The following is a 25326-nucleotide window of genomic DNA, read 5'->3' as shown; positions in this document are numbered from 1 at the left end:
CGGGAGCTGGGATCTGAGTGTGTACAGGGGGAGCTGGGATCTCGGTGTGTACAGAGGGAGCTGGGATCTCGGTGTGTACAGGGGGAGCTGGGATCTCGGTGTGTACAGGGGGAGCTGGGATCTCGGTGTGTACAGAGGGAGCTGGGATCTCGGTGTGTACACGGGGAGCTGGGATCTCGGTGTGTTCAGGGGGAGCTGGGATCTCAGTGTGTACATGGGGAGCTGGGATCTCGGTGTGTACAGGGGGAGCTGGGATCTCGGTGTGTACAGGGGGAGCTGGGATCTCGGTGTGTACAGAGGGAGTTGGGATCTCGGTGTGTACAGGGGGAGCTGGGATCTCAGTGTGTACAGAGGGAGCTGGGATCTCGGTGTGTACAGAGGGAGCTGGGATCTCGGTGTTTACAGCGGGAGCTGGGATCTGAGTGTGTACAGGGGGAGCTGGGATCTCGGTGTTTACAGCGGGAGCTGGGATCTGAGTGTGTACAGGGGGAGCTGGGATCTCGGTGTGTACAGAGGGAGCTGGGATCTCGGTGTGTACAGAGGGAGCTGGGATCTCGGTGTGTACACGGGGAGCTGGGATCTCGGTGTGTACAGAGGGAGCTGGGACCTCGGTGTGTACAGGGGGAGCTGGGATCTCGGTGTGTACAGGGGGAGCTGGGATCTTGGTGTGTACAGGGGGAGCTGGGATCTCGGTGTGTACAGGGGGAGCTGGGATCTCGGTGTGTACAGAGGGAGCTGGGATCTCGGTGTGTACACGGGGAGCTGGGATCTCGGTGTGTACAGAGGGAGCTGGGACCTCAGTGTGTACAGAGGGAGTTGGGATCTCGGTGTGTACAGGGGGAGCTGGGATCTCAGTGTGTACAGGGGGAGCTGGGATCTTGGTGAATACAGGGGGAGCTGGGATCTCGGTGTGTACAGAGGGAGCTGGGATCTCGGTGTGTTCAGGGGGAGCTGGGATCTCGGTGTGTACAGAGGGAGCTGGGATCTCGGTGTGTACAGAGGGAGCTGGGATCTCGGTGTTTACAGCGGGAGCTGGGATCTGAGTGTGTACAGGGGGAGCTGGGATCTCTGTGTGTACAGAGGGAGCTGAGATCTCGGTGTGTACAGGGGGTGCTGGGATTCCGGTGTGTACAGAGGGAGCTGGGATCTCGGTGTGTACAGAGGGAGCTGGGATCTCGGTGTGTACAGAGGGAGCTGGGATCTTGGTGTGTACGGGGAGAGCTGGGATCTCAGTCTGTACGGGGGAGCTGGTATCTCAGTCTGTACAGGGGGAGCTGGGATCTCAGTGTGTACAAGGGAGCTGGGATCTCGGTGTGTACAGGGGGAGCTGGGATCTCAGTGTGTACAAGGGAGCTGGGATCTCGGTGTGTACAGGAGGAGCAGGGATCTCGGTGTGTACAGAGGGAGTTGGAATCTCGGTGTGTACAGGGGGAGCTGGGATCTCAGTGTGTACAGAGGGAGTTGGGATCTCGGTGTGTACAGGGGGAGCTGGGATCTCAGTGTGTACAGGGGGAGCTGGGATCTTGGTGAGTACAGGGGGAGCTGGGATCTCGGTGTGTACAGAGGGAGCTGGGATCTCGGTGTGTTCAGGGGGAGCTGGGATCTCGGTGTGTACAGAGGGAGCTGGAATCTCGGTGTGTACAGGGGAGCTGGGAACTCGGTGTGTACAGCGGGAGCTGGGATCTCGGTGTGTACAGGGGGAGCTGGGATCTCGGTGTGTGTACAGGGGGAGCTGGGATCTCGGTGTGTTCAGGGGGAGCTGGGATCTCGGTGTGTTCAGGGGGAGCTGGGATCTCGGTGTGTACAGGGGGAGCTGGGATCTCAGTGTGTACAGGGGGAGCTGTGATCTCAGTGTGTACAGAGGGAGTTGGGATCTCGGTGTGTACAGGGGGAGCTGGGATCTCAGTGTGTACAGGGGGAGCTGGGATCTTGGTGAGTACAGGGGGAGCTGGGATCTCGGTGTGTACAGGGGGAGCTGGGATCTCAGTGTGTACAAGGGAGCTGGGATCTCAGTCTGTACAGAGGGAGCTGAGATCTTGGTCTGTGCAGGGGGAGCTAGGATGTCGGTGTGTACAGAGGGAGCTGGGATCTTGGTGTGTACGGGGAGAGCTGGGATCTCAGTCTGTACGGGGGAGCTGGTATCTCAGTCTGTACAGGGGGAGCTGGGATCTCAGTGTGTACAAGGGAGCTGGGATCTCGGTGTGTACAGGGGGAGCTGGGATCTCAGTGTGTACAAGGGAGCTGGGATCTCGGTGTGTACAGGAGGAGCAGGGATCTCGGTGTGTACAGAGGGAGTTGGAATCTCGGTGTGTACAGGGGGAGCTGGGATCTCAGTGTGTACAGAGGGAGTTGGGATCTCGGTGTGTACAGGGGGAGCTGGGATCTCAGTGTGTACAGGGGGAGCTGGGATCTTGGTGAGTACAGGGGGAGCTGGGATCTCGGTGTGTACAGAGGGAGCTGGGATCTCGGTGTGTTCAGGGGGAGCTGGGATCTCGGTGTGTACAGAGGGAGCTGGAATCTCGGTGTGTACAGGGGAGCTGGGAACTCGGTGTGTACAGCGGGAGCTGGGATCTCGGTGTGTACAGGGGGAGCTGGGATCTCGGTGTGTGTACAGGGGGAGCTGGGATCTCGGTGTGTTCAGGGGGAGCTGGGATCTCGGTGTGTTCAGGGGGAGCTGGGATCTTGGTGTGTACAGAGGGAGCTGGAATCTCGGTATGTACAGGGGGAGCTGGGATCTCGGTGTGTACAGGGGGAGCTGGGATCTCGGTGTGTACAGGAGGAGCTGGGATCTCGGTGTGTGCAGAGGGAGTTGGAATCTCGGTGTGTACAGGGGGAGCTGGGATCTCAGTGTGTACAGAGGGAGTTGGGATCTCGGTGTGTACAGGGGGAGCTGGGATCTAAGTGTGTACAGGGGGAGCTGGGATCTTGATGAGAACAGGTGGAGCTGGGATCTCGGTGTGTACAGAGGGAGCTGGGATCTCGGTGTGTACAGAGGGAGCTGGGATCTCGGTGTTTACAGCGGGAGCTGGGATCTGAGTGTGTACAGGGGGAGCTGGGATCTCGGTGTTTACAGCGGGAGCTGGGATCTGAGTGTGTACAGGGGGAGCTGGGATCTCGGTGTGTACAGAGGGAGCTGGGATCTCGGTGTGTACAGGGGGAGCTGGGATCTCGGTGTGTACAGGGGGAGCTGGGATCTCGGTGTGTACAGGGGGAGCATTGATCTCAGTGTGTACAGAGGGAGTTGGGATCTCGGTGTGTACAGGGGGAGCTGGGATCTCAGTGTGTACAGGGGGAGCTGGGATCTTGGTGAATACAGGGGGAGCTGGGATCTCGGTGTGTACAGAGGGAGCTGGGATCTCAGTGTGTTCAGGGGGAGCTGGGATCTCGGTGTGTACAGAGGGAGCTGGAATCTCGGTGTGTACAGGGGAGCTGGGAACTCGGTGTGTACAGCGGGAGCTGGGATCTCGGTGTGTACAGGGGGAGCTGGGATCTCGGTGTGTGTACAGGGGGAGCTGGGATCTCGGTGTGTTCAGGGGGAGCTTGGATCTCGGTGTGTTCAGGGGGAGCTGGATTCTCGGTATGTACAGGGGGAGCTGGGATCTCGGTGTGTGCAGGGGGAGCTGGGATGTCAGTGTGTACTGGGGGAGCTGGGATCTCGGTGTGTACAGGAGGAACTGGGATCTCGGTGTGTACAGAGGGAGTTGGAATCTCGGTGTGTACAGGGGGAGCTGGGATCTCAGTGTGTACAGAGGGAGTTGGGATCTCGGTGTGTACAGGGGGAGCTGGGATCTCAGTGTGTACAGAGGGAGTTGGGATCTCGGTGTGTACAGGGGGAGCTGGGATCTCAGTGTGTACAGGGGGAGCTGGGATCTCAGTGTGTACAGGGGGAGCTGGGATCTTGGTGAGTACAGGTGGAGCTGGGATCTGAGTGTGTACAGAGGGAGCTGGGATCTCGGTGTGTTCAGGGGGAGCTGGGATCTCGGTGTGTACAGAGGGAGCTGGGATCTCGGTGTTTACAGCGGGAGCTGGGATCTGAGTGTGTACAGGGGGAGCTGGGATCTCGGTGTTTACAGCGGGAGCTGGGATCTGAGTATGTACAGGGGGAGCTGGGATCTCGGTGTGTACAGAGGGAGCTGGGATCTCGGTGTGTACAGGGGGAGCTGGGATCTCGGTGTGTACAGAGGGAGCTGGGATCTCGGTGTGTACAGGGGGAGCTGGGATCTCAGTGTGTACAGGGGGAGCTGGGATCTCAGTGTGTACAGAGGGAGTTGGGATCTCGGTGTGTACAGGGGGAGCTGGGATCTCAGTGTGTACAGGGGGAGCTGGGATCTCGGTGAGTACAGGGGGAGTTGGGATCTCGGTGTGTACAGAGGGAGCTGGGATCTCAGTGTGTACAGGGGGAGCTGGGATCTCAGTGTGTACAGAGGGAGTTGGGATCTCGGTGTGTACAGGGGGAGCTGGGATCTCAGTGTGTACAGGGGGAGCTGGGATCTCGGTGAGTACAGGGGGAGTTGGGATCTCGGTGTGTACAGAGGGAGCTGGGATCTCAGTGTGTACAAGGGAGCTGGGATCTCAATCTGTACAGAGGGAGCCGAGATCTTGGTCTGTGCAGGGGGATCTAGGATCTCGGTGTGTACAGAGGGAGCTGGGATCTTGGTGTGTACGGGGAGAGCTGGGATCTCAGTCTGTACGGGGGAGCTGGGATCTCAGTCTGTACAGGGGGAGCTTGGATCTTGGAGTGTACAAGGGAGCTGGGATCTCGGTGTGTACAGGGGGAGCTGGGATCTCAGTGTGTACAAGGGAGCTGGGTTCTCGGTGTTACAGGGGGAGCTGGAATCTCAGTCTGTACAGAGGGAGCTGAGATCTCGGTCAGTGCAGAGGGAGCTAGGATGTCGAGGTGTACAGGGGGAGCTTTGATCTCGGTGTGTACAGGGGGAGCTGGGATCTCGGTGTGTGCAGAGGGAGCTGGGATCTCGGTGTGTACAGAGGGAGCTGGGATCTCAGTCTGTACAGGGGGAGCTGGGATCTTGGAGTGTACAAAGGGAGCTGGGATCTCAGTCTGTACAGAGGGAGCTGGGATCTCAGTCTGTACAGAGGGAGCTGGGATCTCAGTCTGTACAGGGGGAGCTGCGATCTTGGAGTGTACAAAGGGAGCTGGGATCTCAGTCTGTACAGGGGGAGCTGGGATCTTGGAGTGTACAAAGGGAGCTGGGATCTCAGTCTGTACAGGGGGAGCTGGGACCTTGGTGTGTACAGGGGGAGCTTGGATCTCAGTCTGTACAGGGGGAGCTGGGATCTCGGAGTGTACAAAGGGAGCTGGGATCTCAGTCTGTACAGGGGGAGCTGGGATCTTGGTGTGTACAGGGGGAGCTGGGATCTCGGAGTGTACAAAGGGAGCTGGGATCTCAGTCTGTACAGGGGGAGCTGGGATCTCAGTGTGTACAGGGGGAGCTGGGATCCCGGTGTGTACATGGAGAGCTGGGATCACGGTGTGTACAGCGGGAGCTGGAAACTCGATGTGTACAGGGGGAGCTGGGATCTCGGTGTGTACAGGGGGAGCTGGGATCTCGGTGTGTTCAGGGGGAGCTGGGATCTCGGTGTGTTCAGGGGGAGCTGGGACCTTGGTGTGTACAGAGGGAGCTGGAATCTCGGTGTGTACAGGGGGAGCTGGGATCTCAGTCTGTACAGGGGGAGCTGGGATCTTGGTGTGTACAGGGGGAGCTGGGATCCCGGTGTGTACATGGAGAGCTGGGATCTCGGTGTGTACAGCGGGAGCTGGGATCTCAGTGTGTACAGAGGGAGCTGGGATCTCGGTGTGTACAGAGGGAGCTGGGATCTCGGTGTGTACAGGGGGAGCTGGGATCTCGGCGTGTACAGGGGGAGCTGGGATCTCGGTGTGTACAGGGGGAGCTGGGATCTCGGTGTGTACAGGGGGAGCTGGGATCTCGGTGTGTACAGCGGGAGCTGGGATCTCGGTGTGTACAGGGGGAGCTGGGATCTTCGTGTGTGTACAGGGGGAGCTGGGATCTCTGTGTGTTCAGGGGGAGCTGGGATCTCGGTGTGTTCAGGGGGAGCTGGAATCTCGGTATGTACAGGGGGAGCCCGGATCTCGGTGTGTACAGGGGGAGCTGGGATCTCGGTGTGTACAGAGGGAGTTGGAATCTCGGTGTGTACAGGGGGAGCTGGGATCTCAGTCTGTACAGAGGGAGTTGGGATCTCGGTGTGTACAGCGGGAGCTGGGAACTCGGTGTGTACAGAGGGAGCTGGGACCTCGGTGTGTACAGAGGGAGCTGGGATCTCGGTGTGTACAGAGGGAGCTGGGATCTCGGTGTTTACAGCGGGAGCTGGGACCTGAGTGTGTACAGGGGGAGCTGGGATCTCGGTGTGTACAGAGGGAGCTGGGATCTCGGTGTGTACAGAGGGAGCTGGGATCTCGGTGTGTACAGGGGGAGCAGGGATCTCGGTGTTTACAGCGGGAGCTGGGATCTGAGTGTGTTCAGGGGGAGCTGGGATCTCAGTGTGTACAGGGGGAGCTGGGATCTCGGTGTGTACAGGGGGAGCTGGGATCTCGGTCTGTACAGGGGGAGCTGGGATCTCAGTGTGTACAGGGGGAGCTGGGATCTCAGTGTGTACAGAGGGAGTTGGGATCTCGGTGTGTACAGAGGGAGCTGGGATCTCAGTGTGTACAGGGGGAGCTGGGATCTTGGTGAGTACAGGGGGAGCTGGGATCTCAGTGTGTACAGAGGGAGCTGGGATCTCAGTGTGTACAAGGGAGCTGGGATCTCAGTCTGTACAGAGGGAGCTGAGATCTTGGTCTGTGCAGGGGGAGCTAGGATCTCGGTGTGTACAGAGGGAGCTGGGATCTTGGTTTGTACGGGGAGAGCTGGGATCTCAGTCTGTCCGGGGGAGCTGGGATCTCAGTCTGTACAGGGGGAGCTGGGATCTCAGTGTGTACAAGGGAGCTGGGATCTCGGTGTTACAGGGGGAGCTGGGATCTCAGTCTGTACAGAGGGAGCTGAGATCTCGGTCTGTGCAGAGGGAGCTAGGATGTCGAGGTGTACAGGGGGAGCTTGGATCTCGGTGTGTACAGGGGGCGCTGGGATCTCGGTGTGTGCAGAGGGAGCTGGGATCTCGGTGTGTACAGAGGGAGCTGGGATCTCGGTGTGTACAGAGGGAGCTTGGATCTCAGTCTGTACAGGGGGAGCTGGGATCTCGGAGTGTACAAAGGGAGCTGGGATCTCAGTCTGTACAGGGGGAGCTGGGATCTTGGTGTGTACAGGGGGAGCTGGGATCCCGGTGTGTACATGGAGAGCTGGGTTCTCGGTGTGTACAGCGGGAGCTGGGAACTCGGTGTGTACAGGGGGAGCTGGGATCTCGGTGTGTACAGGGGGAGCTGGGATCTCGGTGTGTTCAGGGGGAGCTGGGATCTCGGTGTGTTCAGGGGGAGCTGGGACCTTGGTGTGTACAGAGGGAGCTGGAATCTCGGTGTGTACAGGGGGAGCTGGGATCTCAGTCTGTACAGGGGGAGCTGGGATCTTGGTGTGTACAGGGGGAGCTGGGATCCCGGTGTGTACATGGAGAGCTGGGATCTCGGTGTGTACAGCGGGAGCTGGGATCTCAGTGTGTACAGAGGGAGCTGGGATCTCGGTGTGTACAGAGGGAGCTGGGATCTCGGCGTGTACAGGGGGAGCTGGGATCTCGGTGTGTACAGGGGGAGCTGGGATCTCGGTGTGCACAGGGGGAGCTGGGATCTCGGTGTGTGCAGGGGAACTGGGATCTCGGTCTGTACAGGGGGAGCTGGGATCTCGGTGTGTACAGAGGGAGCTTGGATCTCAGTCTGTACAGGGGGAGCTGGGATCTCGGAGTGTACAAAGGGAGCTGGGATCTCAGTCTGTACAGGGGGAGCTGGGATCTTGGTGTGTACAGGGGGAGCTGGGATCCCGGTGTGTACATGGAGAGCTGGGATCTCGGTGTGTACAGCGGGAGCTGGGACCTCGGTGTGTACAGGGGGAGCTGGGATCTCGGTGTGTACAGGGGGAGCTGGGATCTCGGTGTGTTCAGGTGGAGCTGGGATCTTGGTGTGTACAGAGGGAGCTGGAATCTCAGTGTGTACAGGGGGAGCTGGGATCTTGGAGTGTACAAAGGGAGCTGGGATCTCAGTCTGTACAGGGGGAGCTGGGATCTTGGAGTGTACAAAGGGAGCTGGGATCTCAGTCTGTACAGGGGGAGCTGGGATCTTGGAGTGTACAGGGGGAGCTTGGATCTCTGTCTGTACAGGGGGAGCTGGGATCTCGGAGTGTACAAAGGGAGCTGGGATCTCAGTCTGTACAGGGGGAGCTGGGATCTTGGTGTGTACAGGGGGAGCTGGGATCTCGGTGTGTACAAAGGGAGCTGGGATCTCAGTCTGTACAGGGGGAGCTGGGATCTCAGTGCGTACAGGGGGAGCTGGGATCCCGGTGTGTACATGGAGAGCTGGGATCTCGGTGTGTACAGTGGGAGCTGGGAACTCGGTGTGTACAGAGGGAGCTGGAATCTCGGTGTGTACAGGGGGAGCTGGGATCTCAGTCTGTACAGGGGGAGCTGGGATCTTGGTGTGTACAGGGGGAGCTGGGATCCCGGTGTGTACATGGAGAGCTGGGATCTCGGTGTGTACAGCGGGAGCTGGGATCTCAGTGTGTACAGAGGGAGCTGGGATCTCGGTGTGTACAGAGGGAGCTGGGATCTCGGTGTGTACAGGGGGAGCTGGGATCTCGGCGTGTACAGGGGGAGCTGGGATCTCGGTGTGTACAGGGGGAGCTGGGATCTCGGTGTGTACAGGGGGAGCTGGGATCTCGGTGTGTGCAGGGGAACTGGGATCTCGGTCTGTACAGGGGGAGCTGGGATCTTGGTGTGTACAGGGGGAGCTGGGATCTCGGTGTGTACAGAGGGAGCTGGAATCTCGGTGTGTACAGGGGAGCTGGGAACTCGGTGTGTACAGCGGGAGCTGGGATCTCGGTGTGTACAGGGGGAGCTGGGATCTTCGTGTGTGTACAGGGGGAGCTGGGATCTCGGTGTGTACAGGGGGAGCTGGGATCTCGGTGTGTTCAGGGGGAGCTGGAATCTCGGTATGTACAGGGGGAGCCGGGATCTCGGTGTGTACAGGGGGAGCTGGGATCTCGGTGTGTACAGGGGGAGCTGGGATCTCGGTGTGTACAGGAGGAGCTGGGATCTCGGTGTGTACAGAGTGAGTTGGAATCTCGGTGTGTACAGGGGGAGCTGGGATCTCAGTGTGTACAGAGGGAGTTGGGATCTCGGTGTGTACAGGGGGAGCTGGGATCTCAGTGTGTACAAGGGGAGCTGGGATCTCAGTGTGTACAGGGGGAGCTGGGATCTTGGTGAGTACAGGTGGAGCTGGGATCTCGGTGTGTACAGAGGGAGCTGGGATCTCGGTGTGTACAGAGGGAGCTGGGATCTCGGTGTGTACAGAGGGAGCTGGGATCTCGGTGTTTTCAGCGGGAGCTGGGATCTCTGTGTGTACAGGGGGAGCTGGGATCTCGGTGTTTACAGCGGGAACTGGGACCTGAGTGTGTACAGGGGGAGCTGGGATCTCGGTGTGTACAGAGGGAGCTGGGATCTCGGTGTGTACAGGGGGAGCAGGGATCTCGGTGTGTACAGGGGGAGCTGGGATATCGGTGTGTACAGAGGGAGCTGGGATCTCGGTGTGTACACGGGGAGCTGGGATCTCGGTGTGTTCAGGGGGAGCTGGGATCTCAGTGTGTACAGGGGGAGCTGGGATCTCGGTGTGTACAGGGGGAGCTGGGATCTCGGTGTGTACAGGGGGAGCTGGGATCTCAGTGTGTACAGGGGGAGCTGGGATCTCGGTGTGTACAGAGGGAGTTGGGATCTCGGTGTGTACAGGGGGAGCTGGGATCTCAGTGTGTACAGGGGGAGCTGGGATCTTGGTGAGTACAGGGGGAGCTGGGATCTCGGTGTGTACAGAGGGAGCTGGGATCTCAGTGTGTACAAGGGAGCTGGGATCTTAGTCTGTACAGAGGGAGCTGAGATCTTGGTCTGTGCAGGGGGAGCTAGGATCTCGGTGTGTACAGAGGGAGCTGGGATCTTGGTTTGTACGGGGAGAGCTGGGATCTCAGTATGTACGGGGGAGCTGGGATCTCAGTCTGTACAGGGGGAGCTGGGATCTCAGTCTGTACAGAGGGAGCTGAGATCTCGGTCTGTGCAGAGGGAGCTAGGATGTCGAGGTGTACAGGGGGAGCTTGGATCTCGGTGTGTACAGGGGGAGCTGGGATCTCGGTGTGTGCAGAGGGAGCTGGGATCTCGGTGTGTACAGAGGGAGCTGGGATCTCGGTGTGTACAGAGGGTGCTTGGATCTCAGTCTGTACAGGGGGAGCTGGGATCTCGGAGTGTACAAAGGGAGCTGGGATCTCAGTCTGTACAGGGGGAGCTGGGATCTTGGTGTGTACAGGGGGAGCTGGGATCCCGGTGTGTACATGGAGAGCTGGGATCTCGGTGTGTACAGCGGGAGCAGGAAACTCGGTGTGTACAGGGGGAGCTGGGATCTCGGTGTGTACAGGGGGAGCTGGGATCTCGGTGTGTTCAGGGGGAGCTGGGATCTCGGTGTGTTCAGGGGGAGCTGGGACCTTGGTGTGTACAGAGGGAGCTGGAATCTCGGTGTGTACAGGGGGAGCTGGGATCTCAGTCTGTACAGGGGGAGCTGGGATCTTGGTGTGTACAGGGGGAGCTGGGATCCCGCTGTGTACATGGAGAGCTGGGATCTCGGTGTGTACAGCGGGAGCTGGGATCTCAGTGTGTACAGAGGGAGCTGGGATCTCGGTGTGTACAGAGGGAGCTGGGATCTCGGCGTGTACAGGGGGAGCTGGGATCTCGGTGTGTACAGGGGGAGCTGGGATCTCAGTGTGTACAGGGGGAGCTGGGATCTCGGTGTGTACATGGAGAGCTGGGATCTCGGTGTGTACAGCGGGAGCTGGGATCTCGGTGTGTACAGAGGGAGCTTGGATCTCAGTCTGTACAGGGGGAGCTGGGATCTCGGAGTGTACAAAGGGAGCTGGGATCTCAGTCTGTACAGGGGGAGCTGGGATCTTGGTGTGTACAGGGGGAGCTGGGATCCCGGTGTGTACATGGAGAGCTGGGATCTCGGTGTGTACAGCGGGAGCTGGGACCTCGGTGTGTACAGGGGGAGCCGGGATCTCGGTGTGTACAGGGGGAGCTGGGATCTCGGTGTGTTCAGGGGGAGCTGGGATCTCGGTGTGTTCAGGGGGAGCTGGGATCTTGGTGTGTACAGAGGGGGCTGGAATCTCAGTGTGTACAGGGGGAGCTGGGATCTCGGTGTGTACAGGGGGAGCTGGGATCTCGGTGTGTACAGAGGGAGCTGGGATCTCGGTGTGTACAGAGGGAGCTGGGATCTCGGTGTGTGCAGGGGGAGCTGGGATCTCGATCTGTACAGGGGGAGCTGGGATCTCGGTGTGTACAGAGGGAGTTGGGATCTCGGTGTGTACAGGAGGAGCTGGGATCTTGGTGTGTACAGGGGGAGCTGGGATCTCGGTGTGTTCAGGGGGAGCTGGGATCTCGGTGTGTACAGAGGGAGCTGGGATCTCGGTGTGTACGGGGGAGCTGGGATCTCGGTGTATACTGTGGGAGCTGGGATCTCGGTGCGTACAGAGGGAGCTGGGATCCCGGTGTGTCGTGAGGGAGCTGGGATCTCGGTGTGTACAGGGGGAGCTGGGATCTCGGTGTGTCCAGGCGGAGCTGGGATCTCGGTGTGTACAGGGGGAGCTGGGATCTCGGTGTGTATAGTGGGAGCTGGGATCTCAGTGTGTATAGGGGGAGCTGGGATCTCGGTGTGTAAATAGGGAGCTGGGATCTCGGTGTGTACAGGGGGAGCTGGGATCTCGGTGTGTACATGGGGAGCTGGGATCTTGGTGTGTACAGGGGGAGCTGGGATCTCGGTGTGTACAGGGGGAGTTGGGATCTCGGTGTGTACAGGGGGAGCTGGGATCTTGGTGTGTACAGGGGGAGCTGGGATCTCAGTGTGTACAGGAGGAGCTGGGATCTCGGTGTGTACATGGGGAGCTGGGATCTTGGTGTGTACAGGGGGAGCTGGGATCTCGGTGTGTACAGGGGGAGTTGGGATCTCGGTGTGTACAGGGGGAGCTGGGATCTCAGTGTGTACAGGAGGAGCTGGGATCTCGGTGTGTACAGGGGGAGTTGGGATCTCGGTGTGTACAGGAGGAGCTGGGATGTTAGCCTCAGGGGTGTCCAGTGTCCTCTGGTGATGGTTGTTTTTAATCTGACAGTTGGTTTCGAAGGTGACCTCTTCAGGTGGTGCTGCTGCTGCTGCCCTAGGGATTACTGTTGTCAGTGGTAAAGCCAGTTTGGGAATTCAGCATTGAGACGTTTCTTTTGCAATGACAGCCTAACACTAATGTTGGCTGCATGTCATTTTGATTTAGATTCAGCTGAGTTTCCATCTGCTACTTGTCTCACATGATTACATGTCGAATTTAATCTCATGTTTCTGCTCTGGTATGCCACAGGAAGGAGTTAGCAGAGACTCGGGTCCAGGTCCTGGCACAGCAAGATGTTATTCTCGGGCTGAGACGAGATCTAGCAGGAGCTAATGCCAGAATGTCAGACTTGGCAGGTAGGTTACCTCGGCTGAAAATGGCTTCCAACACCTGTCCAGCATTGCCTCTTTGTGTTCCAAAATTACTCTCTGAGGAAAGGTTGTGCGACATTGTGTCTCTCTGACTACAGGCAGACAACAGGCTATTCAGCCCCTTGAGCCCCTGGGTGCTTGCCCAGACCTTCAGAGCCTCATTGTCAGTGTTCCCGTTGAGGCTCAAATCAATGAAAATACCATTACATGGGCAGCTCGGTGGTTAGCACTGCTGCCTCACAATACCAGGGACCCGGGTTTGATTCCAGCCTCGGGCGACTGGCTATGTGGAGTTTGCATATTCTCCCAGTACCTGTGTGGGTTTCATCCGTGTGCTCCAGTTTCCTCCCACAGTCCAAAGGTTAGGTGGATTGGCCATGCTAAATCACCTCGTAGTGTTCAGGAGTAGTGTGGGATGCTCTTCAGAGGGTTGGTGCAGACTTGATAGACCTGATGGCCTCTGTCTGCACTGTGGGAATTCAGTAATATCCGATTCCAAGCAGCTGCAGTATTTCTGTTTTTGCAAACACCATTTATATCACACAAATGCCAGCTGATGACCATCTCCATTAATAGAGGGTTGAATGATCAGCATTTCCAAGCTGTAGGGTCACCATTGACCAGAGCCCCATCTGGCCCAGCCACACTGTGGCTTCAAGAACAGGCCAGAGATTGGGTAATACGTTCACCTTCTGATTCCCCAAAACCTTCCCATCAGCTCAAAGGCCCCGATCAGGAATGTGATGCAATATGATTGTGGCTCCAATAACAATGAGGAAGCTATTGCCATTCAGGGAAAAGCAGTGGGGCTGATAGACCTGCTCACCTGGTATTAAAATTCCTTGACCTGGTTCCTTCGCTGGTGCTGAGTCAAAATCATGGAACTGTCTACTCACCATCACCACAGGGGCAGCCGCACCATGGAACTGTCTACTCACCATCACCACAGGGGCAGCCGCACCATGGAACTGCCTACTCACCATCACCACAGGGGCAGCCGCACCATGGAACTGTCTACTCACCATCACCACAGGGACAGCCTCACCATGGAACCCCATACTCACCATCACAACAGGGACAGCCTCACCATGGAACTCCATACTCACCATCACAACAGGGACAGCCTCACCATGGAACTCCATACTCACCATCACCACATGGACAGCCTCACCATGGAACCCCATACTCACCATCACAACAGGGACAGCCTCACCATGGAACTCCATACTCACCATCACCACATGGACAGCCTCACCATGGAACCCCCTACTCAACATCACCACAGAGACAGCCTCACCATGAAACACCCTACTCACCATTACCACAGGGACAGCCTCACCATGGAACCGCATACTCACCATCACCACAGGGACAGCCTCACCATGGAACTCCATACTCACCATCACCACAGGGACAGCCTCACCATGGAACCCCTCACCATCACCACAGAGGCAGCCTCACCATGAAACACCCTACTCACCATCACCACAGGGACAGCCTCACCATGGAACTATCTACTCACCATCACCACAGGGGCAGACTCAGCATGGAACATCCTACTCACCATTACCACAGGGACATTCTCACCAATGAACCCCTGACTCACCATCACCACGGGAACAGCCTCACCATGGAACCCCCTACTCACCATCAGCACAGCGACAGCCTCACCATGGAATTGCCTACTCACCATCACCACAGGGACAGCCTCACCATGGAACTATCTACTCACCATCACCACAGAGACAGCCTCACCATAGAACTATCTAATCATCATCGCCACAGGGAGAGCCTCACCATGGAACACCCTACTCACCATCAGCACAGGGACAGCCTCACCATGGAATTGCCTACTCACCATCACCACAGGGACAGCCTCATCATGGAACCCCCTACTCACCATCACCACAGGAACAGCCTCACCATGGAACCCCCTACTCACCATCACCACAGGGACAGCCTCATCATGGAACCCCCTACTCACCATCACCACAGGGACAGCTTCCCCATGGAATTGCCTACTCACCATCACCACAGCGAGAGCCTCACCATGGAACTGTCTACTCACCACAGGAACAGCCTCACCATGGAACTGCCTATTCACCATCACCACAGGGAAAGCCTCACCATGGAACCCCCTACTCACCATCACCACAGAGCCATCCTCACCATGGAACTGTCTACTCACCATCACCACAGGGACAGCCTCACCATGGAACCTCCGACTCACCATTACCACAGGGACAGCCTCACCATGGAGTCCCCTACTCACCATCACCACAGGGACAGCCTCACCATGGAACAGTCTACTCACTATCACCACAGGGACAGCCTCACCATGGAACCTCCTACTCACCATCACCACAGCGACAGCCTCACTCTGGAACTGCAACTCACCATCACCACAGGGACAGCATCACTATGGAACTGCCTACTCACCATCACCACAGGGACAGCTTCACCATGGAAACTCCTACTTACCATCACCACAGGGACAGCCTTACCATGGAATTGCCTACTCACCATCACCACAGGGACTGCCTCACCATGGAACCCCCTACTCACCATCACCACAGAGCCATCCTCACCATGGAACTGTCTACTCACCATCACCACAGGGACAGCCTCACCATGGAACTATCTACTCACCATCACCACAGAGACAGCCTCACCATAGAACTATCTAATCATCATCGCCACAGGGAGAGCCTCACCATGGAACACCCTACTCACCATCAGCACAGGGACAGCCTCACCATGGAATTGCCTACTCACCATCACCACAGGGACAGCCTCATCATGGAACCCCCTACTCACCATCACCACAGGAACAGCCTCACCATGGAACCCCCTACTCACCATCACCACAGGGACAGCCTCATCATGGAACCCCCTACTCACCATCACCACAGGGACAGCTTCCCCATGGAATTGCCTACTCACCATCACCACAGCGAGAGCCTCACCATGGAACTGTCTACTCACCACAGGAACAGCCTCACCATGGAACTGCCTATTCACCATCACCACAGGGAAAGCCTCACCATGGAACCCCCTACTCACCATCACCACAGAGCCATCCTCACCATGGAACTGTCTACTCACCATCACCACAGGGACAGCCTCACCATGGAACCTCCGACTCACCATTACCACAGGGACAGCCTCACCATGGAGCCCCCTACTCACCATCACCACAGGGACAGCCTCACCATGGAACAGTCTACTCACTATCACCACAGGGACAGCCTCACCATGGAACCTCCTACTCACCATCACCACAGCGACAGCCTCACTCTGGAACTGCAACTCACCATCACCACAGGGACAGCATCACTATGGAACTGCCTACTCACCATCACCACAGGGACAGCTTCACCATGGAAACTCCTACTTACCATCACCACAGGGACAGCCTCACCAAGGAACCGCCTACTCACCTTCACCAGGTGGACAGCCTCACCATGGAACTGCATACTCACGATCATCACAGGACGAGCCTCACCATGGAACTGTCTACTCACCATCACCACAGGGACAGCCTCACCTTGGAACAGTCTACTCACTATCACCACAGGGACAGCCTTACCACGGAACTGCCTACTCGCCATCACCACAGGGACAGTCTCACCATGGAACACCCTACTCACCATCACCACAGGGACAGCCTCACCATGGAACTGTCTACTCAACATCACCACTTGGAGAGCCTCACCATGGAACTGCCTACTCACCATCACCACAGAGACAGCCTAACCATGGAACTGCCTACTCACCATCATCACAGAGACAGCCTAACCATGGAACTGTCTACTCACTATCACCACTTGGACAGCTCACCATGGAACTGCATACTCACCATCATCACAGGGACAGCCTCACCGTGTGGAGGTTAATGTTTCAGGGAGGCAGCTGACCACATACCACCTTCTGAAGGACAATTAGGGATGGACAATAAATTCTGGCCCAGCCATTAACATCCACACCCCATATATGAATAACAAACTGAAAAACTTACAATGACCACTTTCTCGTGAGATGGATAATAAATGGCAGTCTTGCCAGCAAGATCCATACCCTGTGAATTAATTTTTTAAACTCCCCTAAAAGAGAAACTGAAAAAGAACTCTCCAATAATTCCTCTGTTTCTCTCTCTCTTTCATTCTGTTTTGTTTTTCTTTTTATGATTTCTCTTTCCTTCCTCTGTTCTCCCTCATTCCAATCTGTGTGTTTCTCAATTTGTTTTTTGATTCTATTTCAGCATTAGGAGTCTTTTATCATTTATATTGTATTTTGGCTGCGTACAAATGTGCTTTAACAAAGTTAAAACCTTTTATTACTGGTTTCCATCTTCTCCCCTGTACTCTGTGGCGGTGTTGATTTAACACTGAGCTTGGCTTGAAGCAGTGTTTAAATTCACATTTACTTGTGGGTATGTAGTGACGTGGTTTCTGCCGTGAGAAGTCTCAGAGCAGACATCCGAGAATCCATCAATACTGTGAGACAAATCAGTGTGATGGCAGACACTGGAAACATTGTCAGCAGGTAAATTAACAAAGAATTTTGTTAATATTTTGTATAAACTGCACATCAGCCTGCAAGGGAGTTTCATATAGAAGCTTCTTTTTCTGCCTCTTTTTCTCTTAGTCTACCCACTCCCTTTATCTCAACCATTTCTGCCCCAGCTTCACCGGTGTGGCTCCCATGAAAGATTGAACCAATTTGCAACAGCTAGGAGCAGAAGTAGGCCATTTGGCCCATCGAACCTTCTCTGCTATTCAGTATGATCCTGGTTGATCTTCTATCTCAATGCTGTACTCACAGTCCATGCCCTTACCCCTTGACACTTTTAACCATTGCAAATCTATTTCTGTCTTAAATATATTCAGTGACTTGGCCCCCCACTGCTTTATGTGATACTGAATTTCACAGGCTCACCACTCTTTGAATGAACCATGTGCCAGACAATCAGATAATCGGGGCATCGGATGAGGAATTGACCAAGACACAGGAGAGAACTCACATGTTCTGCCTCAAAGTAGTTTCCTGGCATTTTTAATGCCAACCTGAAAGATAGCACCTCCAACAGAGCAACGCCACCCAGTCAGAACCGCATTTAAAAGTCTCGTCAAAGGTTAGCATCTCCAACTGTGCAGCACTCCCTCAGTTCTGCAAGGGGGTATCAGCTTGTGTTATGGGTTCATGTTTCTAAGGTGGGACTTGAACCAAGAACTTGCGACTCCAAAGCAAGACTCCTACTCACTGAGCCAAGGCCAACACTAGGTACGCACTGTGACAATCTAATTTCCCAAAAATCATTCATGTTTTCTCACCTCTGGTTAGATTGAATGGGATCAGTTCAATATGTTGTGGTCACTTACAGGAGAGCTGAGCGAGAGGCAGAAAGTGGAGCTCGAACAGAACCGAGTAACGGTTAAGGGTCAGGAACTGGAGCTGAACACTCTACGACAACATCTGGCCAAGATGTCGCAGCTGGTGGACATGAAGAGTGAAGAACTTCAGAGCAGGAACGGAGAGTTGAGGTATGTTAGCATCCGAGTAGCCAGATGGAGAACTTGAGAGAGCACTCTGTCTTGGTGCTGGTGCGAGCTTGGACCATCTCCTTCACAAAGTGGCAGAGAAAGACTCTGCCCTCGAGTGAGGGGGCTTGACCAACTCTGTGGTGCAGCATCGAGGAGCAGGAAAATCGACATTTTGGGCAAAAGCCCTTCATCAGGAATGAAGGCAGGGAGCTCCGGAATGGAGAGCTCAATGGGAGGAGGGTGGGGCTGGGGAGAAGGTAGCTAAGAGTACAATAGGTGGATGGAGGTGGGGATGAAGGTGATAGGTCAGAGAGGAGGGTGGAGCAGATAGGTGGGAAGGAAAATGGACAGGTAGGGCAGGTCATGAGGATGATGCTGAGCGAGAAGGTTGGAACTGGGGTAAGGTGGGGTGAGGGGAAATCCATCATGCACAGAGGTTCATCTGGGAGGTGGCAAAGGAATATTGATCTGATGTCATGTGTTCTGTACGGTTTAGATAGTGAACGCATTGCTTAGTGAGGTGCTGAGCCGGGGATGCCCGAGCTGAGTTTATCCCCGTTAACCTGGGGGAACAATAGAGGATAATATTTGATAACTTTGGGCTATGGGGAGAACTATTTAGCCAGAGTTTCAGATTATTGTCCAGAGATTCCATCTGAAATGGGCCAGATCAACTAGGGTCTTAACAGTCTCAGAAAGGATCATCATTCAGCACACTGTAGAATCGCAAAATGGGACTGTGTGTGTGTGGGGGTGTGTGCATGTGTGTTGGGTGTGTGTGTGTGTGGGTATGTGTGCATGTGTGTGTGGGAGGGTGTGTAGGGGTGTGTGTGTGCGCGTGTGTGGGGATGCGTGTGTAGGGGTGTGTGCGTGTGTTGGGGTGTGTGTGGGGGTGTGTGTGCGTGTGTGGGGGGGCGTGTGTAGGGGTGTGCATGTGTGTGTGGGGGTGTTGTGTGTGTGTGTGTGTGCACGTGTGTATGTGTGTGTGTGGAGTGCGTGTGTGGGGGTGGGTGGGTATGTGTGTGCGTGTTTGTGGGTGTGTGTGTGTGTGGGGGTGTGTGTGTCTGTGTGTGGGGGTGTGTGTGTGGGTGAGTGTGCGTGTGCGCCTGTGTGTGTACGTGTGTGTGTGTGTGAATGGGGTTACGGTGGCGATAACCCTATCAGAGAGCATGCATACTGCCTTTCATGATGAGGAGTTCACCGGGTTTCTCAGTTCAAGTTGGAAGTGTGACTGGAGTGTTTCAGCTGCTGTTTTGGCTGGCTACAATGTGTGCAATGTGCTGCCTGTGCTCTCAACAGAAAAGCGTGGGAATGATGCAAACTGACAATGTAAGTGACCACTGTAAGAAAAGTACAAGGCAAAAGTAGCATTCTTCACTCTAATCCCTGTGAGAGGGATCATGAAATAACTGTCTGTCACGTGTTTATAAACACACACACACACACACACACAAAATTGGCAGTAATATTGTTATAGTTGCAAAACACCTTTAAGGAAAGATATATAAAAATTAAAATTAGTAAATATGTAAGTTAGCTTGAACCTTCCAGCTCAGCGAGCTAACTTACATACTTATCATCAATCTGAGATACAAATCTTCTCATAAGTCGCTCAAAAAATTAGTTTGCTCTCTTTAGGAAAAGAGGCAAAAAAGCTGCAGATACTGGATTCCAAAATGGACAGGCAGGAGGCTGGAAGAACACAGCAGGCCAGGCAGCATCAGGAGGTGGAGAGGTCGACATTTCGGGTGTAACCCTTTTTGAGATTACACCTGAAGCATTGACTTCTCCACCTTCTGATGCTGCCTGGCCTGCTGTTTTCTTCCAGCCTCCTGCCTGTCTACTCTTTAGGAAAAAAGCCAATAAGAAAAAATTTCAATGACTTCAGTTAACATGGGATGGGGCTGCCACACCCGCTAGACATTGACCTGAGGGATAAGCTGGGCTCCACACAACGTGCCTACCAACAAATAGTACATCGTCCATCCCATGGAGCAATGCTCTTGTGTCGTGTATTGGCTGCTGGAGGAGCCTCGGCTCAGAGTTAATGAACTGGAGTCTAAGGTGCGGACACTGCTACACATTGGGGAGGGGGAGAGGTACTTGGGCACAGTCTTTCAGAAGGGAGTCACACCTCTTCGAGTAAGTACACCAAATTTGGTCTGTGGTCAGGGACAGGAGGTTATGGCTACGAGTGAGGCTGGTACGGCTATCCAGAACTCAGCCTTGCAGAAGCCTCAACCAGTGCCATTGTCCAATAAATACGAGGTTCTTGCTCCTGGTATGGATAAGGGCATAGATTGCAGGGAAGGTGAGTGAACTGATGACAACACTTTGGTGCAGAGTGGTATTCAAGTGGAGGGAGAAAACAGATATATAATAGCAATAGGGGATGGTATAGATAGGGGAATAAATATGCAAATCTGCATAGTGTAAGTAAAATTAGAGAGGTGAATGCATAAAGATTGCTTGAGACAAATACGCTCCAATTCAGAGGGTGTTGGCACCTGTCCTGCGAAAAGAGAGACATGTCCATTTGGGATAGGTCTAATTTAAACCACGCTGGGACCAATATCCTGACAAATCATGTAACGAGGATTGCAGATGAGGCATTAAGCTCATTAATGGAGAAAGGGTTCAATTGAAGGAAAGTTTAAAAATCAAAAAGGATGAGAGAGCAGAAGTACAAGGTAATGAAGAGATGAACGATAATCAAAGTGTGACTGGAAAGAAGAAAAAAAATGCAGAAGTGTGCACGAGAAATTAGAACCACAGTAATAATTGTTAAAAAGTCAAAGCTTAAGACTGTTTATATGAATGTACACAATATTTGTAGCCAGATAAAGGAGCTGATGTTGAAGTCGAAATAAATGACTAAGACTTGATACCCATTATGAGACATGGTTGCAGGGTGACCAAGTCTGGGAACTCAATACTCAAGAGTATCTAATGTTCTGGAAGAGTAGGCAAAAGAGAAAGGAGGTGGTCATGTTGTTAATGAAGGAAGATATCAGTGCAATGGTGAATAGTGATATAAATCCAATATAGCATGTTGTAGAATCAGTTTGAGTGGCAATAAGGACTAGCAAGGGAAAGAGGCCATAGGTCAGAGTAATCTATGTAGCCCTGAAGAGATGTCTCACTGTAGAATGATATATAAATGGGGAAATAATGGAGGCATGTAAGATAGGCACTATAATTGTCATTTTCAAACATTGTCAATCTACATATTGACTGGATAAATCAGATGGGCAAGGGTAACATTGAAGATGAATTTGTAGATTGCTTTAGGGATTGATTCTTAGATCAGTATGTTGCACAACCTACCCAGGAAACAGGCTATTTTAAATCTAGTAATGTATAATGAGACAGGATTAATAGGCAATTAATCTCACAATTAAGGGTCCTGTAGGGAGTAGGGATCACAACATGGTAGAATTTCAAATTCAGCTTGATGGAGAGCAATTTGGGTCTCACACCTCAACTTAAATAAGCACATTACAAAGTCATGAAGAAAGAGTTGTCTAAGGCAGGCTGGACAAATAGATTGTGAGAAAATTAGTAGATGAGTAACAGCAAACATTTAAGCAGATATTTCATAATGCTGGACGATAATTTATTCTGGTCATAAAGAAGGCCTCAGTGAACTACCCGTGGGTAACAACGGCAGTCAAGGGAAGGACCCAAATGAAAACTAAAGCATACAAAGTGACAAAAGCAAATGGCAGGCCAGAGGATTGGAAATTTGCAAGGAGCCATCAACAGATATCTAAAAAGCTAGTAAGGAGAGAGGAAAATGATTATGAAAATAAATTGACAAAACATGTAAAAGCTCCTGCTGTTTGTTTTTATCAAGTATTTAATAAGTATGAGTAGACACTCCTCATCCCACCCTGAGCCATATGTCTGTAGCTTACCCACTCCTTCTCCTGTTCAATTTCCTTCTTTCTCAGTGTGTAACAATCACTTGCAGGAACTGTAAAGAGAAGCTGGAGCAGCTGAAAGCAGCGAGGAAAGAGAAGGCGATGCAGTGTGAGGAACTACAGCATGAACTCGATGAACGAGATAGCCAGCAGCACCAGGCCTCCATACACACTGAGGTAATGTTGGCTTCACTGTACTCTTATAAGAAAGCCGCATACCGACTCAATGTTACTCCAAACCAGTCATTATCAATAGTGCTCACCTGTGGACTGAGGGCCTCAACCCATTGTATACATGAAAGGTCCCTGAGTGAGCTCACCCACAGTTGTCCCTAGGCACAGGATATCAATCAGAATTCCCAATCATATCTGGGGATACCCTCCTGGAAAATGGGAGGTTCAATAAGGATGGGATTAGGTTCAGGGGTGATGCCTTTTATGGTTGATTAGCTTGCCAGAGCTTACAATCGAAGCACGTGCATTTGGATAGGCTGTTGAAACCATTTCCAAGGTGTTCATGCCTGAACTCAATGAGGGCACTGACTTAATGTAGCAAACACAATGGGCAATTTGCACAAAATAAAGATCCACTCACAGCAGTCTCATGATGAGCACATCCAGTCATAGAGTCATACAGCACAGAAACAGACCCTTCAGTCCAACCTAACATAGGCTCGAGGTAAACTAGTTTCACCTACCTGCTCCTGGCCCATGTCCCTCCAAACTTTTCGTCTTCATGTATCTACGCAAATATCTTTTAAACATTGTAATTGGACCCGCATCTACCACTTCCTCAGGAAGTTCATTCAGTCTTTCCATGATGTTGGTTAATGGATAAATGTCGACAAAGATGCTGGAAAGAATCCCCTTGCTTTTCTTCAAAACACAGCCATTGGTTCGTTTGCATCCACCTTGACCAGGTCCTGCACTACAACAGCAACCACCCGAGCATACACAAGACATTGCCATGACCATACTCACTAGCCACGCTGCCTTACAATAAAACACACCTCAGAACTGACAGTCAGACTTCTCTATAACCACTGGGATTCGTGACAGCCCATAAACCGACAGGCAAGCTCAGACAACAACTCACCAGAACAAAAGACCCTGTACCTATCATGTGCAAGACTAATGTAATTTACAGGATTCCATGCAAAGATAGCATGAAACACTATGTAGAATTAACAACTAGCAATCTGCATCCACAAACACCAAATGGCCACTAAACGACATGACCAGCTCTCCCTAGTAGCCACACACGCAGATGACAAATTCGACTGGGACAACACGATAATCGTAGGACAAGCTTAACAAAGGTCAGCCAGAGAAATTCTAGAAGCATGTCAGTCATCCATGGACTCCAACAACAAACACATAGATCTAGACCCAATTTACCGGCCACTACAACAGACTACTGGAACCAGCAACCGGAAGCAGCAGAAACGGAACTAAATAAATTCCAGAAGAGGCAGTATAGCAGCGTTTCTCACAAGGCTCCAAAGCACTGAAGATGTCACCTAGATAGAGGATGAAACATCAACAAATCAACGTCCCAGCTCGGCAAACATACCCACAGTTACGTTCACCTCGCCTTAATATCTCAGCTGAAAGACAGCAGTTCCAGCATTCCCTCAGTCCTGCACTGAAGGACAACAATTGGTTTGTGTGTTCATGTCTCCGGAGTGAGGCTTGAACCTGTGAGGTTGGAGCTGGGCATGCTACCAACTAAGCATCAGCTGATATGGCTTTAGCCCAGGATATACTAGACCATATCTATTCAATAGCCCAGCATTTGTAGGTCTTCTTTCATGCACGACACACACAATAATGGGGTACGAGTGATTGGTACAGCTACAGGACAGATACCAAAGAAACGTTGGTGGGGGGGTGGCCTTGTCTTTGGAATCACAGCCCAGGTACTGTTGGGCAAGAAATCCTAAATGTCGACAACACCCTGATTTTGGATGGTGGTTGGTTTCCACAAACAACTCAGTGAGTATCACGAAAACACTCTGATCCTGACTCTACATTCACTCGATGAAAAATTGCTGCTTTTTTGTGAGATGTTTTAGATGTATCACGGTCTGCACCAATTCAAAGTCGTGGCTCACTAGCCCTCCCGCGGAGCAATTCGGAATGCCAGCCTTGCCATGGCATCCACTTCCTGTGAGTGAATAAAAGTATAGCATTTCGATAAAGTGAATGATTGATGATGCGGAAAGTCAAAATGTGTTTCACATTTTTGTTGGCACCTTATCAGCTTCAAGTGCAAAGTAACACAGAGTAATTCAGAGGAACACAGAGGGTCCCTGGGGTCAAACCCAGCAGAGTGCTCCTTACTGTGCCACAATGGCATTTTGCACTTGCCCCCAAAATAAGCTCTTGCTATGAGAGTGGGAAATGCCACATTCAGCTCCCCTCAGATAAAACCCTGACAGTCAGCACTGCATCTGGAGGTCATCTCATCCACTGCGCTGGAGTCGGAATCCGGAGCCGGAGGCAAAGGATGGAACTTTCTTTGGGCAAGCATCCCATGGGAGTGGGTGGAAAACTTACCCAATATCACCCTGTGATCACCTCACATAGAGTTTACAGTTAGATTGGGGTGTGGTGAGGGTTGGTGGGGGACGTCATTTTGTGGTGCAGTGGTCATGTACCTATCTCTGGACCAGAAAATCCAACATAACTACAATGGGATGAACATAAAACCAGGGTTCCACATAAGATCTTTCGTTTAAAACCCAGAGCAGGACATCAACAGTGTGGAAATTCCCACCCTTTCCATCGCCTCAAGTTGAAAGGTTTACTTCATTGATGAATATCAGATCAGCTCTGTCCAGCCATTCTGCAATATAGTGTGGTTAATAAGCAGCCAAATGGACCATGCAGATTTCTGCAGGCGTGGGTTGCTTGCAGATGTTAAAGTGGCTTTCTCTTCATAATTTATGAAACTTTGCAATATGCTGTGTGCTACAAGTCTTGGAAGTTATATATAGAAGCAAGAAATTCACAGTCGGTCCATTGATGCCTTGATGAGTGGACGCCCTTTGCTGGAGACTGACAAGAGGGCTCTTGTTCAACTGCTGGGTATATTGTTTCTCAGCTCAACGCTGGGTATTTTTGGAGCTTCTGCTGTGCTGCTTTTTAGCGTTTATGGCAACGAGCACTTGAAAGCACAGCCTTA

General features: G+C 53.1%; 1 protein-coding gene across 1 annotated transcript in view; it reads left to right on the top strand.

Annotated features, from left to right (window-relative positions):
- The window catches only part of fhad1 (forkhead-associated (FHA) phosphopeptide binding domain 1), a 169945-nt gene that overhangs the window by 77433 nt on the left and 67186 nt on the right, over positions 1 to 25326 (top strand). The window contains exons 22-24 of the mRNA XM_087980527.1: positions 12552 to 12658; positions 18057 to 18216; positions 22190 to 22316. Coding sequence (XP_087836653.1) covers positions 12552 to 12658; positions 18057 to 18216; positions 22190 to 22316 — 394 coding nt within the window. The remainder of the gene's footprint in view (positions 1 to 12551; positions 12659 to 18056; positions 18217 to 22189; positions 22317 to 25326) is intronic.

The sequence above is a fragment of the Chiloscyllium plagiosum genome, unplaced genomic scaffold, assembly GCF_037043375.1.
Source record: "Chiloscyllium plagiosum isolate Xiang-an unplaced genomic scaffold, Cpla_swu_hap1 HiC_scaffold_37, whole genome shotgun sequence".
Taxonomy (NCBI): domain Eukaryota; kingdom Metazoa; phylum Chordata; class Chondrichthyes; order Orectolobiformes; family Hemiscylliidae; genus Chiloscyllium; species Chiloscyllium plagiosum.
This window is presented reverse-complemented; position numbering and strand designations above follow the sequence as displayed.